Genomic DNA, 19,544 nt, shown 5'->3' on the forward strand with positions numbered 1-19,544 from the left:
CAATCATTTTTATAACCACCGGCTGTGCTAAACAACCAATGAAAACCTTCCAAAGTTACAATAAAAATTGTCGAATTTTGGATTCAATCAGTTCGTCGCTAAATACGTCACGGTCCACATTTGATTCTTGGCCGCCATCTTGGTTACTGTCAATTACAGTCAGGATCTAATCTGAACTGCGCCGCCATCTTTGTTCAACATAATGTCAGAACACTTAACAATAAGGATCATAGGAAAGTGTAAGAATTTATGAAAAGAAGCCAAACTATTCTCTTCATCTCGTTAATGTAAACGGAACCTTTTGGTGGTTCTGGCTACGGTCGATTCATTGCAAAATCCGGCTACTTGAACATTCGTGACACTCTTTAAGTGTTTTGTTTTTATGACATTGTCTAGTCAGGAAGATGATCATTGAATTTTCATTGTTTTCTTCTTTTTTTAAAAATTTTTTACATAAGAAAAAGGACCATTGTTAGAGTCCGTTAATATACGTGAAAAAATCATCCCAGAAGTTTTTGGGGAATGAAAGGTGTAGGGGTTCAGTTTCTATAAATGATACATATTGACGTCCATGTGTATTAAAATATTTTGGAAGCGCAAAGGTGATGACTCCCGAAATTAATTGATCTGGGTTAACCGCAGAAATATGTAAGTTAATGATTTTAAAAATTCTTCTTGACTTAATTTAATTCTTTAAAAATTGTACATTTATGCTTTAAAGAAAAATTTCTAAAATTTATGATTTTACAGACAAATTTAAATTATACTAAAAATGAAAATTATTAGTTATTAAAGAAAAATTGGATTCAAAAACAAAATCATGGATTATAAAATTTTTAATTGTATTTAAAATAAAAGCTATTGTTTTTGAATGTGCGTTGTATTATTACATACAATTAATTACATTAAATAAAATGAAAGTGATAAATGTTTTAATATCAAATGAAATATATTTTCTAAAAAATACCATTCATTTCTAATTAAAAAAATTATTGATATTCTAAACTGCTGTTGTTTAAACATTTCATATGCACTTAAAATTCAGAATGGTTACCAATTTTCATTTTAAATAGTCTGAAAGTTATTGTTCTTTTAAATTAATCTAAAATTAAAATCGTCGTTGATTAAACATTTACTTTCTATTCAAAACATTTCAGATCGCTGTTTAATTAATTAATTAAATTAGCGAAAATCCAAATTAAATTCAAAACGTTTTAATTTTAAAGGATATTAAGAATCACAATGATTGCATGTTTAAAATTTAAACCGTACGTTACTGAAAGTTTATATTCTTTAAAAGTTAATTAATTAAATTTAAAGTTAAATGCCTGGTAATTTATAGAAAGTCAAAGCGATTGCTCCTTTAAAATCCAAATTGTATTTGTTTAAATCGCATTCGGTCTTTATTTATTTATTTTTTTTACAAATTAACTGAATTTAAAATGTTTCCTTTTGTTACATTAACGCTGTATTTAAAATCGACACGTTCCTTATAAAACTTTTTTTTCATTAATTAAAGTAAAAATGGTTGTGGCTTTAACATTTAACTTGTATATAAAATTTATTGTTGTTTAACAATTTTAACAATATTTAATGTAAATGATATTTAAACTGACAAATATTGTTGTTTATCTAATTAAATGATTAAACAAAAGTGAAAATTGTCGTTGTTTTAGTATGTGAGTTGTTTTCAACACCAAAGTTGCTGTTGTTTTTATAAATTTAAATTGAATCCTGTTTAATTTTTATTCAAAATTTAATAAATAATAATTTTACAAACGTAATTTAATCAAAACCGTTGCAGTTTAAACCCAAGATAGCTTGTTAGTTTCAAATTGTATTACAATTACATTTATTATAATTTTAAATTAATATCAAAATTGTGATATTTTAATATTTTATTATATTTAAAACCAAACAGGTTGTTATTTTAGAATTTCTAATTCAATTAAATTTTATTGCATTTAGTTAATAGAAACATTTAACTAATTTCTACGTTCCTGCTGCTTCAAAATTTAAGCTGCATAAAAACTGATAGCGGGTTGAACATTCACATTTTATTTAAATACCGGTCATTGTTCAAAGTGATTAATTAATTAATTAAATTAAACTTAAAATAATGACTGTTTTAACATTTAAGTGATCGTTTCTTTTAAACCTAAGTAGTATTTAATTTCAATTCCGTTTAAGATGAATACTGTTTTTATTTGATTAGTTAATTAAATAAAAGTGATGCCGGTTATAATTTACGTATTCAAATTAATTTGTACTTGGTAATTGTCTGTATTTTGGAGATGAGGTGTTTTCATTGATTGAGATTATCGGACCGACTTCCTCATCTTGGTTGTTATAGTCACAACGTTTCGGTCGTTTTGCCCTCCGGCCTTCATCAGGTGTTTTGTATCGAACTGGGGAACCGTTTGTTAGGAGTCTCGAACCCAACCCTTTATTATTATTACGGGGGTACCGTGTTCGGACTCCAGCTAGGCTCTGGGACATAGTTGCTGATTCTCTGTTTTGAATGTTACTTTTCACTGCTTTCGTTCAGGATTGAACTCAGCACCTTTAGGTAACTGTAAACTTTGATACAACGTCTAGAACCCCTCGGTCATATGTCATTAGTTTTTTTAAAAAACAATTTTGCGTTTTGTATATAAAATAGAAGTGATTTCTATTTGAAAATTGTACTTTAATTAGATTTAAATTGTATTTAAAAACACCTAAATTGTACTTGAAATGAATTATGTTTTATTTTATTAAATGATAAACTAAACTGAAATCAAAATTGCCTGAGAAAAATATTATATTTACAATTAAAGTTTTTTGTAATCAAATAATAAGATTAAAGTTGCAATAGATGCTTCAAATTTTATTTTTTTAAACTAAACAGAATGTTCTTTTAAAATATAAATGCCATAAATTAAAGAGAGATTTAACAGAAAAAAATCGAAATGTTTGTGTTAGCATTTAATTTTAGAATTAAGTTGTTTTAAATGTAAATTGTATTTAAATGAAATCTATAGTTCTCGTTTATTAAATAATTGATTAAAATCAAAATGGTTGTAGTTTTTAATATTTAAATGTTATTTTAAACCAAATAGTGGTTTGTTCAATTCCATAAATTGCTACACTTAATTGAAATCAAAATGTTTGTTTAAAATGTAAATTGGTTCAAAAATCAAAATGGTTTCTGAGTCAAAATATGAATTGCATTTAAATAAAATATTTGCTTAAAGTTATTACTTAATTAAATTAAAATCAACGTGGTAGATGTTTTGATATTTTAAGATGTTTTGATATTTTAAAACTAACACGTTTTTAAATCTTTTTAAATTGTATTTAATTTTAATTGAATTTGATTAATATAAAAATTAAATTAAATTAAAAATGGTTGCTACTTAACATTTAAAGATGTATTAAAGTCAGGATGGTTGCATGTTTGTAGCTTAAACTTACAAATTCATACTTAAATCGAACTTATTGTTCTTTTTAAATAAGTAAGTAAATTAAAATAGTTGTTTCAACAATTTAGTTGTAGTAAAAATTATTGTTATTTTAAAAATTTATCTGTATTTAATTTTAATTGTATATAAAATAGAATATATTTTTCTTTATAATAATTTATTTAATTAAAGAGGAAAATGGCCCCTGCTTTATGATTAGTTTATTTACAACCTAAGTGGTCTATGTTCATTTAATTTAAATTGTATTAAAATTAACTATATTGTTCTGTTGAATAAATCAATTAACTTTATATCGATTGAAACAGATACAGTTGTTTTTAAATTCAGAATAATTACGTGTTCACATCTTAAATGGTATTTAAAATGAAACATATTTTGATTTTAATTGATTTATTTTAAAATTATTGCGGTTTAAAAATTTAAGTTGCATTGAAAATCAAAAGGGGTTGTTGTTTTAAAATAAATCTTGTATTAAAAAGGAAGTTTTTTGTTTTGTAAACAATTTTGTGTTTTGTACTAATGTGTATATAAAATAGAAGTGATTTCTATTTGAAAAGTGTACTTTAATTAGATGTAAGTTGTATTTAAATGCAAAAAGTTTTATGTTTTAATATAAAGTGTTTGTTTTTGAAAATTGAAATTGTAAGTAGATCACTTTAGTCTTATAGTCAAGGTTCGTATATAGGACGCAAAACAAACTAGATATTTTATCTCATTCACCATATATCAGATTTATATATTTCTAATTATGAATTGCTGCTTCTTATGTTTTTTTACTCTTCTTTATTTACGTCATTTATTTATTAACGCCACCCTCTTTCTCTCCTCTTGCGACGATGCTAACACTGTTCCCTCTATTCCGCGATTCCCACTATTTCTCTCTTTATTCACCCTTCCTTCCAGTATATGAAACATTCAACATGCAAACAAACAACTAAATAATATTATCAGAGATTATAAGGGATAAATAAGTATCTGGCAAGCTTGAATTAGTTTGGAAATCATTTTCTAAAAGCCGACCAACACAGGTCAGCGTCAAACTAACTATTCTGCTAATGATGGTTTCTGTTATTAATGTTGTTGTTGTTGTTGTTAGGCATAATTCTTTCATTCATTTCGAATTAATGAGATGATTATTGTTGGCATTCGCTTCATATATATCTTTTTGTAAGAATTGTTTCTAGAAAGACATCAAATACTCACGAAAGAACGATGTAATGGTTGCCAACATCCCCAAGTGAAAGTGGGTTACGGCGAACTTCTCTCCTACCTTGCTCATTGTTCGACATGACAGATATGATTTCTTACGAATTTTCCCTTTGTCAGAACGTCCGACAAAGTGGAGGGTTAGTACAATATTTTTCTATATATTGTACGATGATCACGGTGTAATTCTTTGGCAATTTGTAAGGTGGAAATCTTATTATGGAGCCTGTGAACAATTTTAGACTTCTCAGCGTGACCTAAATCACCTTTACGTCCCATATTGCATATAAAGTTGCCACGCTGAAAAAAACTGCAAGTCATCAAAATGGCTGCCGTTTGCTCGCTATTGCGCACATCAGCTTAAAATTTTATATCTGCGAATGCGTTAGTATTTCCGTATAACGTTCGAGGTTTCGCAAATTTTCATTGAAAACTATCGGAATTAGACCCAAAATATCAATTTGCCTATAATTCTGACACGGGTATATATATATATATATATATATATATATATATATATATATATATATATATATATATATATATATATATATATATATATTGATTGGTTTTGGTTAGTTGGTTGCTTTATGGCATATCAACTCTTTTCAGGTTATTTAATGCCGAATACAAAGATTCGGAAGAAAATTTTTTTAATAGAATATATTTGTTGTTTTCAAGTCGGTTTCTATTTAACCCATAGTTGGGACCCTAATAGGCACTACCACTCCGGGTCAGAGTGGACCTGGGAGCAGTGGTAATTAAAGGGTGGCGCCACACCCCCCAAAGCCCAGAAGCTGGGGCCTCACCACTGGATATAGTTTAAGGTCATATCCAGGATATATATATATATATATATATATATATATATATATATATATATATATATATATATATAATTAAATTGTAATTCAATGAATTTCAAAAAACTCTCATTGAAATGAAATGAAGTGGTTGAGTTTCATATCAAAGAATTTTTATTATTCTAAGCAAGACAAAGAATGTTTTAGAAAGTTTATCTCCTTAACCTATAGGGTTTCGATGTCTACCATCTCATCAGAGGAGTGAAAATATTAGCAAATAGTTACAAAGGTATGCACCCTATTTGCTAAAGTCAGTGAGACATGGAAAGTCAAAGTGAAAACATTATATTTATCAGAAGTTCTGTGGCAGGAGTATTTGTAGAAAAAGGATATGACTGTTTTTGTTGATCCAACTTGTTTGATTTTACCAAACAAGTTGGATCAACAAAAACAGTCATATCCTTTTTCTACAAATACTCCTGCCACAGAACTTCTGATAAATATAATGTTTTCACTTTGACTTTCCATGTCTCACTGACTTTAGCAAATAGGGTGCATACCTTTGTAACTATTTGCTAATATTTTCACTCCTCTGATGAGATGGTAGACATCGAAACCCTATAGGTTAAGGAGATAAACTTTCTAAAACATTCTTTGTCTTGCTTAGAATAATAAAAATTCTTTGATATGAAACTCAACCACTTCATTTCATTTCAATGAGAGTTTTTTGAAATTCATTGAATTACAATTTAATTTATTTGCTCTATCTTGAATATCGAGCAATTCTCGTTAAGATGGGATAACTTATAGAATATTACTGCCAGTAATATTTTGTAAACCTACAATCTCACGTTTACATAACCACTGATTGTTAAATAAAAACTACTCCGAAGTATATATATATATATATATATATATATATATATATATATATATATATATATATATATATGATTTATATTGCATGTAGAACACGCATCTGTAACCAGAGTAAGGTTATGCATGATACTGATCGACTCCTGTGGTAAGGTAAAAATGTAATGAATCACCGTTTACTCCACCCCTCATTAAGAGGTTATGTTTTTAGTTATATTTTGAAACTATATTTGTTTACTCCTCTACGAACTAAACATAAATAAATTATGTAAAAATTCTTCCTATGTCTAATGTTTATTTAATTAAAAATTCTCGTTCAGAATTCTGTATAGATTCCTTAGTTCGACAAAACTCATATGATGAAGGCCAGACGTTAGACTTTGTGAGAATAATATCCAAGATGAGAACAGTAGTTCAAATAATAATAAAAAAAAATACAAATTATCAATCTAATGTAAAGAATTACGAAATCGTACATTTTGTATTCTCTGCAAGTTTCTGATAGAAATGTTGTCTTCGATTCCGGTTTAAGAGTCCGTTTAAATTGTTTAAAAGAAATAAATTTTAAAAAAATCAATTTACGCTATTAAAAAAAAATTATTTGCATAATATATGTTTGTGCATGATTAAATCATATTTCTTCTTGCAATTTATTAAAAGTCGTTTGCGTACATTTGCTATCACGATTTTTACTGCTAGCACTACTAAAAACACTAAAATTTTACAAAAAATTTTGTAAATAGAAGAATAAGTTTTATTGACCCTATTATTAAAATATACATTAAATATTTATTTAACCCGACGAATCATGAGTGTTCTTTTAATTTTAAATTGTAAACAATATAAATAGAATTTTTTTTTAATAATTTATACGGTCTCACCTTTAAATACTATTTAATTAATTTTTAATTTCTTGATATTTTTAAGGCTGTAAACACGCGCGCGCACACACACACACACACACACACACTCGCGCGAGTGCACACACACATACACACAAAACTAGGGTCGATTGTACAATGCGCATTGTATTTTTTCTTTTCTTTATTTTTCACTTTTTTCAACGGATTAAAACCCTCTTATATAAAGGATTTTCAATCCCATCCCGTTTTTTTTTCATGAATTCACGTGGAATTACGTTAAAAAACGTACTTTTCGATTTAACGACACACATTTGACGTATAACGTTATTATTAAGAAACCTATTATTTTACATGGGAAGGGTAGGGTGCTTTGTAACTATTCTGTACTTCCACCTAACAATTTACTAAAAAAGATATCGTAGAATGTGAAAATACTATTTAAAAAAATAGCGCGGATAGTTAAATGCAAAGGCATCTTTTTAAAAAGTCGTAAATAAATAAATAAAAAATAATTACAGGGGAAACCGAACTTTTCTCAAAGTGAAAAGTCGCAAAAAAAGAAGAAAAGAAAACTAAATAATAATAATGGCGGGAGGGTGTGAACGATTCAACGTCAAATCGGAGCTGTAAATCGATTGTGAAAATAGTGAATCGATTTAATAGAATCTTTAAATATTGTTTTTTTTTTTTATATAATTTTGTTGGTTAGCATCCAGTAAAATGCGAAAATAGTTTAAAAAAGACGAAAAAGAAAAATGTAAGGTGCAGGAATATTTTCAAAAAATATTTTCTTTACCCAATTTGTGCATGATTAAAACTAGAACTTGATTAAAAAAAAACTACGTTTTTCGTGTCCAAAATTATTTATTTACAATTTTTTCAGTTGTATTTTTCACCCGCTTCTCTCAACTTTATTCCACTATCTTTATGCCTTTGCCTTATATTTCATACGCACCTAACAACAAGGCATCCCTAGGAAAATCACTACATATTATCCACCATTTGTCATCTGAAAAATTATTACTTTCTTGCAAATTCCCACTCATACCCACCTCATAACTTACCCCTTTAATTCACTTTCGGACCTTCCCCTACCCTATAACATTATAACCCTAGTACACTCCCCATGTAATCTACAATTTAACTTGCATTAATCTCATAACATCACGATACAGCCATATTCCCCTTTTAAGTAATGTTGTAATATAAGTTACTTTGATTAATCCTGCTTAGTATGGCCCTGTCGGTGGGGCATTAGAATACGCCGACTTCCTCCCTGGAGAGGGTAAAAGTCCCTAAATGGGGGTCCTGGATATGACCTTAAACTACATCCAGTGGTGAGGCCCCAGCTTGTGGGCTTTGGGGAGTGTGGAGCCACCCTTTAATTACCATTGCTCCCAGGTCCACTCTGACCCGGAGTTGTAGTACCTGTTAGGGTCCCAACTATGGGTTAAATAGAAACCGACGTGAAAACAACAAATATATTCTATTTAAAAAAATTTTCTTCAAAATCTTTGGATTCGGCATTAAATAACCCGAAAAGGTTGATATGCCGTAAAACAAAAACAACCAACCAACCAACCAACCAACCAACCAACCAACCAACCAACCAACCAACCAACCGACCTGCTTAGTATATACACCATCGCTTTAAATCTTCATCATAATATTACGCCTGAAAACATACACCGTCTCTAAGTGCTGCTGTTGTTTCGGGTACCGTTGTCGATAAAAAAAATTAGCGTAAATCCCCATGCATAGACACTATACATCTTACATAGGATAAGATTGAACTACAACCCACTTAACCCTATACCTCTCTCTGAATCTTAAATACATAAACTACTTACATTATTTAAAACTATGATAGAAACCCTGTAATCTATTTTTACACTACACTTTATATAGCACGCTCCTCCTTTATCTTAGAATCTTTATCTAAGAATCCAATATAATTCCCCCAAACAACATCAGTAATTTTATTTATTTATTTAGTTCCTTATGATTCCCTCGCTAGACGTCACACCCCCATTATGCTACCCATCACCTTCTCTACTCTTCTGATGAGAAGCATTAGGCTTCGAAATACCTTGGTATAAAGAGCCCCCTTTATCCCAAACTAACTTTATTAAATAAATGACTTATTCTATATTTTCCAATATATAGTATTTGTGAATTCATTTTCAACTCCTATATATATATATATATATATATATATATATATATATATATATATATATATATATATATATATATATATATATATACGAAAATGCTATTTTTACATCTCCAACACATTTTGAAAACAATTTCTGAAGAGGTCGCTTCACAGAACGTCTGAAACGCGTTAAAAACGATTTCAATGATTTAAAAACATTATCACAATGATCTAAACTTAATTCTCAATGAAAAACCAAGACAGGGAATAATAAAATAATTTTAAAAATTACACATTGTTGGTGACTACCCCCTTATATATATATATATATATATATATATATATATATATATATATATATATATATATATATATATATATATATATATATATATATATATATTCAGGAATTGAATTAAAGGAACAGATACTGTCTAGAATTGTAGATGTCAACTGAATTAAAGGAATAAATTGTAAGATGGTCAACATCATGAACTTTGGAATATTAACTTTTGTTATTCCTTCATTATATTGCTTTGTAATTACACTGAGTTTATCAAATAAGGATTTGTATATATTATAAGGAAATAAAGTATATTTCGATATATATATATATATATATATATATATATATGTGTGTGTGTGTGTGTGTGTGTGTGTGTGTATGTGTGTGTGTACCTTATTATATATTTTAACCAAAATTATAATATATTTAAATTAAAGTTTACCAATAAAATCAAACTAAAATTTATTGACTCTTCCTGATTATCAGTTTTCATAATCGAGTATGTATATAATATTTTCGCAAACAACAAGACAACAAAATATATATAATGAAAACCTCATATAGTGTACTTTCTCATGCGTTACATTTGTTTCATATTCAATTCGGACAAATTTAAATATTATATCATTTAAAAATATTCCAAAAATAGCTACTCTTTAGACGGCAAAATACACTCATAATCTTCATTTTAAGAAATCAAGCAGTTGCACCCACTGCTACACTACTCTTATATTTTCTTTTTTTCTCTTTTCAATAGCTTTCGAATTTAGTAATTGCCCCATTTTCGCATTTCTGCCTTTTAAATGATATTTCAACCAATCACCTATTTCAATATTAATTTAATCTTTTGTGTGTTTTTATTTTGATAATTATGTTTCTTTTCCAATTTATTTATTTAATTGATTTATTTCTTAAATACTAATCTAGACCTTAAACTTCTAGTTTCTATTTAGATGTTCCAGTATTTCTTTCTCAATCCATCATAGTTTTGTATAAACTTTATGTACATGTTACGATCCACAAATTAATTTTTGCTTAGCATGTTATTTCCTGTAAAGGAACTGTAATAAAAATGTTAATTAAAATAGTCTTAATAAAATTTATCTTCATCCATACTGGTTATGTCAATAATTTAAATTTTAAATTTATCTTTTCAATTCTTATCATTATCTAAGTATTTCATTTTAATTATTTCCCCTTTCCTCTCCATTATCATTCGTAATATCTTTACGTTATAAGGGAGATAACTCTGTTTTCTTAGTATTTATCAATTTATCGAAATTCCTTTCATTCATATTTTCATATTTTGACTTTAGTATTTATTAGTGTTGGGACAATTAATCGGAATCGGAATCGCGAATCGGAAAAATCAGAACTTTTTGGAGTATCAGAATCGGTATCGGAATCGGAAAAACTTGCGCCTATTTTCCGATGCCAACACCGATCCTTTTAATTAGCATTTTTATTTTATTTTTGTTTAAGAAACATCTTCCACTCCTTGTAGTAATAATAAAATAATAAATATTTATTGATTTCAAACTTCCCGTAAGACTAAAATCTCTAGATCAACCCCTCACAAGTGTGTTTTTTACGTCTGAGAAAAGATATGCATATTTAAGATGTGTTTTCACAGTAATCGGAACAAAAGAACACATTCATAGTTAAATATTTAGGGATTTATTATGAATCGGAATCAGAATCGGCAAATTGTATCGGAATCGTGAATTTAGTACAGAATCGGTACTATCATCGGAATCGGGAAAAATATTGAAATCGTCCCACCACTAGTATTTATTAATCACCTTTGTTTAATTTTAAAGTTATAGTTCTAATATTAACTTCTGTGTCAAAATCTCCGTTCAATTTTTCACTTAGTTTTCTTCAACATTATATTTCGATTAAATCTATTTAAATCCCTCCTAATCTATTTTTTCCAATATCTTGCAGTTACTTAATGTTGTAATTATTTTATTTTTGTCTTAGATAACGTTACCTCTTCTTGTATCTTGTAAATTTCAGTTCAATTTACCGACGTTCACAAAAACATAAATGCCTAAGATATAAATCAAATCCATTTTAATAACACTAAAATAATACACCCCGAAACCTATTTAAAAAAAATTAAATATTCGAAGGTATCTACAACAACACTCAATTAGAATCAATAATATTGCCTATGAAGCCAGTATTATTTTTAGATAGAGTATTATCCCGTGACGCTAATTCTGGTATCTACATAACTTCATGCGCCCGTTTCACGTTCAATTTCTAACATTCTCTTCTTCAGCATTTTTGTTCATTTGGTTTTCCTTTGATGATGAGTCAACGAAGAATCGAAAATGTTTGTGATACATATGGATCACATGTTAATGTTTTTGATTTTAATATAAAATGACCATTAGAAAATGCTTTCAAATTTATCGTTAAGAACAGGACAGCATCAGAACGCATCTAATATATATTCTTAGCATTTTATTTTTTATTGTTATTTTCCTTCTCTAGATGAGTCAATTTAAACACTTTCAAATTATCGTTAAGAACCAAATAACACGAAAAAACAAACGACACCATTTTTTTTTTCCAAATCAGAAATAATCGGTTTAAATGCTTACAAGTTATTATCAAGCATACTTTACAGGGTCGGAATGTTGGAACTTATTCTTGCTTAATCTTTCTTCCTTTCTTTTTTCTGTTCTTTTTTATTTCTTCTTCTTCTTCTTCTTCTTCTTCTTCTTCTTCTTCTTATTATTATTATTATTATTATGATGATGATGATGATGATGATGATGATGATGATGATGATTGTATAACGGGACGCCAAAGGAAGATAAACTCCTCTGGACTGTGAAGTGAGATTCTGTTGTTGGAGAGAAGGCAGATATACGTGGAATTCCAAGGAACTTTGAACGGACATTCGTGGTTATTTTTTGTCATCAACAAGAACTTTAAGGATATGTTTACTTTACTGATTCTCGCCCCCGCTCTTTCAACCATTCACCCCCTACGACTATCAATATCTCCATCCTTAGGCAGAGGTGGTCTTATTTCTCCGAGACTTGCCATTTGGTGGGATCATGGGGCATCATGTCATCCCACTTTTTAATCCCCAGTCTGCGATCTGCTGCGTCAGTGCACTACTTAGATTCGTGACCAAACTGACGACATTTCAGCCGGATCGATCCCCTGTTCCAGGAATTTTTCTCACAGGTTGCTTCTGGTTTTGACAGAGTGCTCAGCGGAATTTTACTGACATTTCTCAAGGAATCTGACCTACACTGGCTTCAATATGGATACTCCCTCTAGCGCTTTTATCGCGTCTATCAGCCATTATTACCAGGATCTCAATTCCAAACGCACGCCAGGTCTCCAGTCGGAGGCTAACGCACCTAACTTCATATGTGTGAGTTCTCTAGTAAATATTAACCACTTCGATATCTACTTTCGCCACGCCTGATATACAGTTTTTTTTTTATTATAGTGCAAGAGCATCATAATCAACTAGTGGAATGAAACCTTTCCTGTTCACAGTTATTATTACAATTGATAGCATCGAGTTTACATCTTATCTGGGAAAGAAGCTGGTGCATAGCTGCCATCCCCTATACACTTTCCTACAAAATTCAAGGAATTGTGGCTTAGTCTTTCACATTGCTAACAACGTGCAGTACTTCTGCATACTTATGTGTTTCTGTCGCGCCGAGCAAAACAATCTCAACTAAATGATCAATTCCAAAGACTGTCCAGATGCTGAGAAATGCCTACTTTCTCCACGCGAGAAGCTTTTAATATCCATCGGATATGGTCAAGAAACTCAGCAAAAAGCTTCATTAAGTCCTCGAGCCACAAACAATCGGATGGTACAAGAACGGCGTAGATGCCGCACAGGTTTCCTTTATAGAAGGATAATCCCCAAATTTCTTCACTCAATTATTGTTAAATCGAAAAGACACCACCTGTCAAACGCACAGAGATTATGTACTCTATCTTATTACTAAGCACAGCCGACACACAGCTTTTCAATCTACCTAATAATGGATTGGTTGAGGTCGAATCACTACACTCTGGTATAACCTTCAGATCGATCTTATCTGTCACTATGACACAAAAATTAAATTTTCAGAAATAAATGCACAAAACTAAAAAAATCATGACGATCTTTTAACAATAAATCGGTGTCTCCGTCGGTGTTTAGTTCGTTTTAGTTTTATTCCAAACTCCTTCCTTTCTATCAACTCACCTGCACGCTCTGCAAATTCTCTTTCTAAACTTCCATGCACAGCACAGACTATTTTTGTCGTTTATACCGGTTGAATTAAGGATTACCTTTCTCCATTTCAGATTATGACATGCTGAACATTTTGGAGTAAAAATTAAGTTACTATTATGTATTAATAGGGGAATACAAAAATATTTGAATTCAAACACCATATTGAAAATATGCCGATATACTAGAAATTATGGTGTATCAAGTAAATAAGCGGATAATACTTTCATACTTACTCATATAAAAAATGTTTCATAATACGAAATAGTTTTTAACTCCAAAACATTCTTCATGTCATAATTTTTTTTTTGTAAGTTGGTTTTAATCGTTGTTTTTTAAAATCTCAACCCGCCTATAATCTTATGTTTTTTTTTATTCGGGCTTACTTTAATGAGATAATTTGTTTTTCAGATTGTCAACGTAAAATATGACTTCCCTGCATTTGAAATCGCCGACATTATGGGCCTTGTTCAGCTTGATCTTTCTGCCGGTGATGGTCTGTCAGACATGCCCGAAGGAATGTAAATGCAAACATAAGATGAACTCGACATATGCGATCTGTGAAGTTAATAGCATAAACGCCATCGATTCAATCAATTTGCAACCGGAATACGTTACTGTTTTGCATTTACGATGCAATGAAAGTAGTTCAAGTCCGAATTCTTTAAAGCGTCGAATGTTTCAGAGATTATTTCGTTTGATGTCGATAATTTTTTATGGTTGTTCTTTCAACTATATTGACGAAGAAGCGTTCGCGGGGCTCAATTCATTTGAAGATCTTTTGATTTTTCGTAGTGTTAATTTAACATTTCCACAGAACTTTTTTCATCACACTCGAGACCTACAGGATCTAGTCTTCGCGCAATCCGACTGGCAGACGTTATCGTTTGATAAACTATGTATCTTGGACAAGTTTCGATCATTCATAGTTATGAAAAATCCAATCAAAGATATTGTGGAAAATTCTACATTTTGTCCGGGAAATAACAATTCATTTAATCAACTGCAAAAACTGATACTTTCTCACAACGAAATCCGCATTTTGAGAGCCGGATTCTCCAAAAGATTTCAGAGTCTTTATTACTTGACGTTCGAAGCAAATAAGATCGCGGAAATCCAACATGGTTCACTAGCGAATCTTCCTCAAATGGAACATCTGAATATCGGTCAAAATTGTCTCCAAACTCTTCCGGATGATTTCTGCGCTGGTTGCACAGAATTGGAGCATCTTATCATTTCCTCCAACCCAATCACCGAACTACCGGCTTCTTTCATGAAATTTCGAAATCTAAGAACGATGGAAGCGGAAAACACATCATTAAGTAACATCTCCGTCTTCACTAAATTGTCTTTGGTGTATCTGAATGTCGCCAACAGCAATATATCGATGATTCCATTTCCTTTTTGCGGAAAATCTTCAATTCTACGTTACTTATTACTTTCAAGAAACGAAATCGAAGACATTCCTGGGGACACTTTCAAATGGTGTAGTCAGTTAACACGGTTAGATTTAACAGGCAACACTATAAGATCGTTGAATGAAAAATCATTTAGCGGACTTAAGTCAATGGAAACATTATCATTATCGTTCAACAAAATTTCATATATCGAAAATACAACGTTTCAGGCATTGAACAAAATTAGTTTTCTCTATCTAAGTTTTAACTTTCTGACCAGATTGCCAGCATTGCCAGCATTGCCATATAATCTAAAAGGACTAAAGCTGACCGGAAACGAATTAAAAACAGCCGACTTCTCAGAAAGTCCGATTTTTCTTACGCTCTATGCATTGTACCTCGACCAAAACAGGATTGAAATCATTAAAACTGCAAATTTTTACAAATTTCCGAATCTTTTAAAATTGAACCTAAACAAAAACAATTTACGCCATTTTGATTATTTCGCGTTTTCTGGTTTAAAACGTTTAGCGATTTTGCATATTGCACACAACCACATCAAAGATGTGAATTCTTCTCTGATAATTTTAACAAACCTAAGAAAACTGTATGCTGAACACAATCATCTATCAACTCTAAACAAAAACATGTTCCCCGAATCAATTCAAGAAATTAACTTGTCAAATAACAAAATAACGACCATAGAAGAAGGAACATTCGAAAACTTGAAATATCTAAAAAATGTCGACCTCAGATGGAATGAACTTATCCGGCTCGATTCTTCAAGTATGCGAATTAATCCCAATATCATAACAGCCACCAATTTTTCAGTATTTGGTAATCCGTTAAAATGTGATTGTCACTTGTCATCGTTAAAAAATAATTCACTCAATAAATATCCAATATTTTTAGATCTGGCACCGAGTGAATGCCTTCAAGATGATATACATTACTTAGAAGCGACTTCTCACAACTCCCGCCAACAACAACAGTTTGCATGCAGTTACAAAAGCAATTCTCTCTTCACTTTACCTTTCTCTTGTTACTTAAACTGTAAATGTTGTCTGACAGAAAACTGTCTCTGCCAAAACAAGTGCGCTGCAAGTTGTATCTGTACATTTAGATATGATCTCAAAGAGTTTCGAGTTGATTGTAAGAATAGGAATCTGACTGATGGGACTGACATACCTCAAGCTGCTATTTTGGTCGACCTCAGTGCTAACCAACTTGGATACTTGACTAATGAATCTTTTAACGGAAAAACTATGGCTGAAATATTGTATTTAAATCATTCGAAAATTACAGGAATTGATGCAGGGACATTCATTAGTTTCAACAATCTTAAAGTATTGCATTTAGAATATAATGAGATCAGGATTTTAGACTCGAATGTTTTATTGGGTTTACGAAATCTGACCAAGTTGATCCTCAATCACAACAAAATCGAAAGAATATTGCCAGGAACGTTCAATGTGACACCAAGTTTAGAACTTTTAGATTTGAGCCATAATAGGCTTAAAAAGATTGACAGTCAAACATTTAATATTGATAATTTGAAATCGATTCTTCTTTTTGATAATCCTTGGTCATGCGAATGTGAAGATGTAAATAGTTTGAGTGATATCTTAATTAATCGATTTTCAAATATTGATTATCAAAATATACTTTGTGATCAGACGAAGATCCCAATAATCAAATATAAAAGAAAAAAATGTCATCGTTCAGATAGCTTAAATAACGTTCACGTATACGTTCTATCAATATGTCTGCCAATTCTTGTACTTGTGCTTGGAATTATGGCTTTTGTCTATGTGTGTCGTATGGAAATCCAACTCTTCTTTTTCATTCGTTTCGGCTGGCGAATCTTATCAAAGAAAAACCAGGTGGATGAAACGGAATACAAATACGACGCTTTTGTTTTGTACCATAATTCCCAAGATGCATTTGTGGTCAGTGAAATGCTTCCTCGTCTCGAAGAAAACACGAGTCCAGCCTATAAATTGTGCGTCCATTTTAGAGATTTTCAGGCCGGGGTTCCCATTGTAGATAATATCAGTGAAAGCATTGAAAACAGTAAAAGAACGATTCTGTTGTTAACCAATGAGTTCCTCACCAGTGAATGGTGTAGATATGAGTTTCAAGCGGCCCACCTAGAGTCATTATCAAATAAAATGAATAGCCTTATTGTGGTTTTGCTGGAAGATGTTGACCCGGATTTGGTTGGTGGCGGATTAATGCCTTACATAAAGACAAAAACCTACTTGAAATATGATGACCCAAGGTTTTGGGACAAACTTCGGTTCACGTTACCCGAGAAAAAAGAAGAATCTAAACTGTGAATACAAATATTTCGAACTGATTTCTATATGTTTTATGAAGTATCATATCAATGACGTTTGATATTATATCCCTTTATTTCTTTAGAAAAATTCATTAAACGGAATATATAACATCCCCCACAATATATGGGTTAAAAGCAGTACTGCCACCTGCTCTATAAATATAAGTGTGGAAGAAATAGCTTTAGCTTTTCGACTTAGCTTACATCCCCCCCCTTCGGTCTGCGTTTGTTTCGCTCTTTTTTTTTCTATCTCATGCAGTATACTTCGCACTCTCACTCGCTTGCAATTTTCCATCTCTATCACCCTCTCTTTCGCACGTTCTTTTCTTCTTTTTTTTTAATCGTTCCCTGTTTGTATCTGCCATTCCCTTTCTCTTTCTATCTACCGTGTGTACTATGTACGAGAATGTATATGCGCTATTTGTGTAATTTAATGAGGGTGATAAAATAATAATATTATTAATCAGAAAGCCATTCTTTACTTGGGATAGGAGTTAACTAGTCTCTATATTTATCTAACATTTTAAAATCTAAAAATGTAGCGTAAATTGAATTGAATTCGGAAATCCTATTTCATAATAGCACGGCCCGTAAAATACACACCATATATATATATATATATATATATATATATATATATATATATATATATATATATGTATATATATATATGTATATATATGTATATATATGTATATATATATTATAAGAATCAAATTTCACAATAATCATGAAACCTAATATGCAGACTGTTAAATAATTATTGGAAAATTTACAATAGAACTATTAATAAGTTGACACGTCAGAATGATTTCGTATCAGTTTAAAAGCAAATGAAAGCTAATACGCTATTCTAGGAAAAGAGAAACACAATTAAAACAAATTCAAATAGTAAGGAAAAATCACCAGTCACCAGATCATTGCCCTCAACTGAAAAACCATACACAAACAAAATGAAATTTTATACGAAAAGTCTCCATGAAATAGGCATAAAAAAATGAAAAAAACGCACACACACTGTGTCAAAAATTGGAATCGGTTTAGTTTAACTTGATTCGAATGATACACATGTTCAGGAAACATGTCGTTCGTACATCGAAAACGATTCTTTAGTTAAAATCGTTATATTACATTTTCACAAACAAATATTGATGAATAGTTCTTACATGATATTTTACGTAAACGCGTACTTATGCACATGTATATATATATATATATATATATATATATATATATATATATATATATATATATATATATATATAGAGAGAGAGAGAGAGAGAGAGACAGCCACACACAGTACTGTGTCGCTGTTTCACAGCTCATCAGTGCGGCTAGGCACGCTACTACCTCAAGCCAGAATTAATATATATGTATATATATGTATATATATATATATATATATATATATATATATATATATATATTAAAGAAATTTTTAAAATTTCCTTCTCTTTCACTATATATATATATATATATATGTATATATATATATATATATATATATATATATATATATATATATATATATATATATATATATATATATATATATACCGTGGGTAGCAAAAGTAGTTGATACATTGTTTATTTCTTATTTCTCAAGAATTACTAAGTTAATTTGAATTAAATTTACACTCAATCTTTGAACAGATATGATCCATTTAAAAATAAAATGGAAATAAAAATATACTTAGGTGACAAATACTTTTTAACAAAAACTCGAATTACCCATATGCAAAAGTATTTAACATACTGTGAAATTTCATTCCTAAGCAGTCATTTAATTTTGCTACAGTATTTCACTCAATCAGAAGGTACCCTAGGGGTTTGGCTCCTTGTAGGTCAGTTGATTACAGCTCTCAAACAGTGCGCAGGTTGACTCT

General features: G+C 30.2%; 1 protein-coding gene across 1 annotated transcript; it reads left to right on the forward strand.

Moving 5' to 3' along the window:
* The first annotated feature begins 485 nt into the window (after window positions 1-485).
* On the forward strand, window positions 486-18,239 carry LOC145258232 (toll-like receptor Tollo). Its single transcript, XM_080116194.1, has 2 exons — window positions 486-648; window positions 14,332-18,239. Exon 2 carries the CDS (start codon window positions 14,348-14,350, stop codon window positions 17,654-17,656), a length of 3,309 nt encoding a protein of 1,102 aa, XP_079972320.1. The 5' UTR covers window positions 486-648; window positions 14,332-14,347; the 3' UTR covers window positions 17,657-18,239.
* Window positions 18,240-19,544: the final 1,305 nt, after the last annotated feature.

This window comes from Euprymna scolopes, chromosome 3 (assembly GCF_053919585.1).
Source record: "Euprymna scolopes isolate OS-2025 chromosome 3, ASM5391958v1, whole genome shotgun sequence".
In the NCBI taxonomy this organism is placed as follows: Eukaryota; Metazoa; Mollusca; class Cephalopoda; order Sepiida; family Sepiolidae; genus Euprymna; species Euprymna scolopes.

Bases quoted from the DNA above. Each gene is read 5' to 3' on its own strand.
- LOC145258232 (XM_080116194.1), top strand. From the start codon at position 14,348: ATGACTTCCCTGCATTTGAAATCGCCGACATTATGGGCCTTGTTCAGC.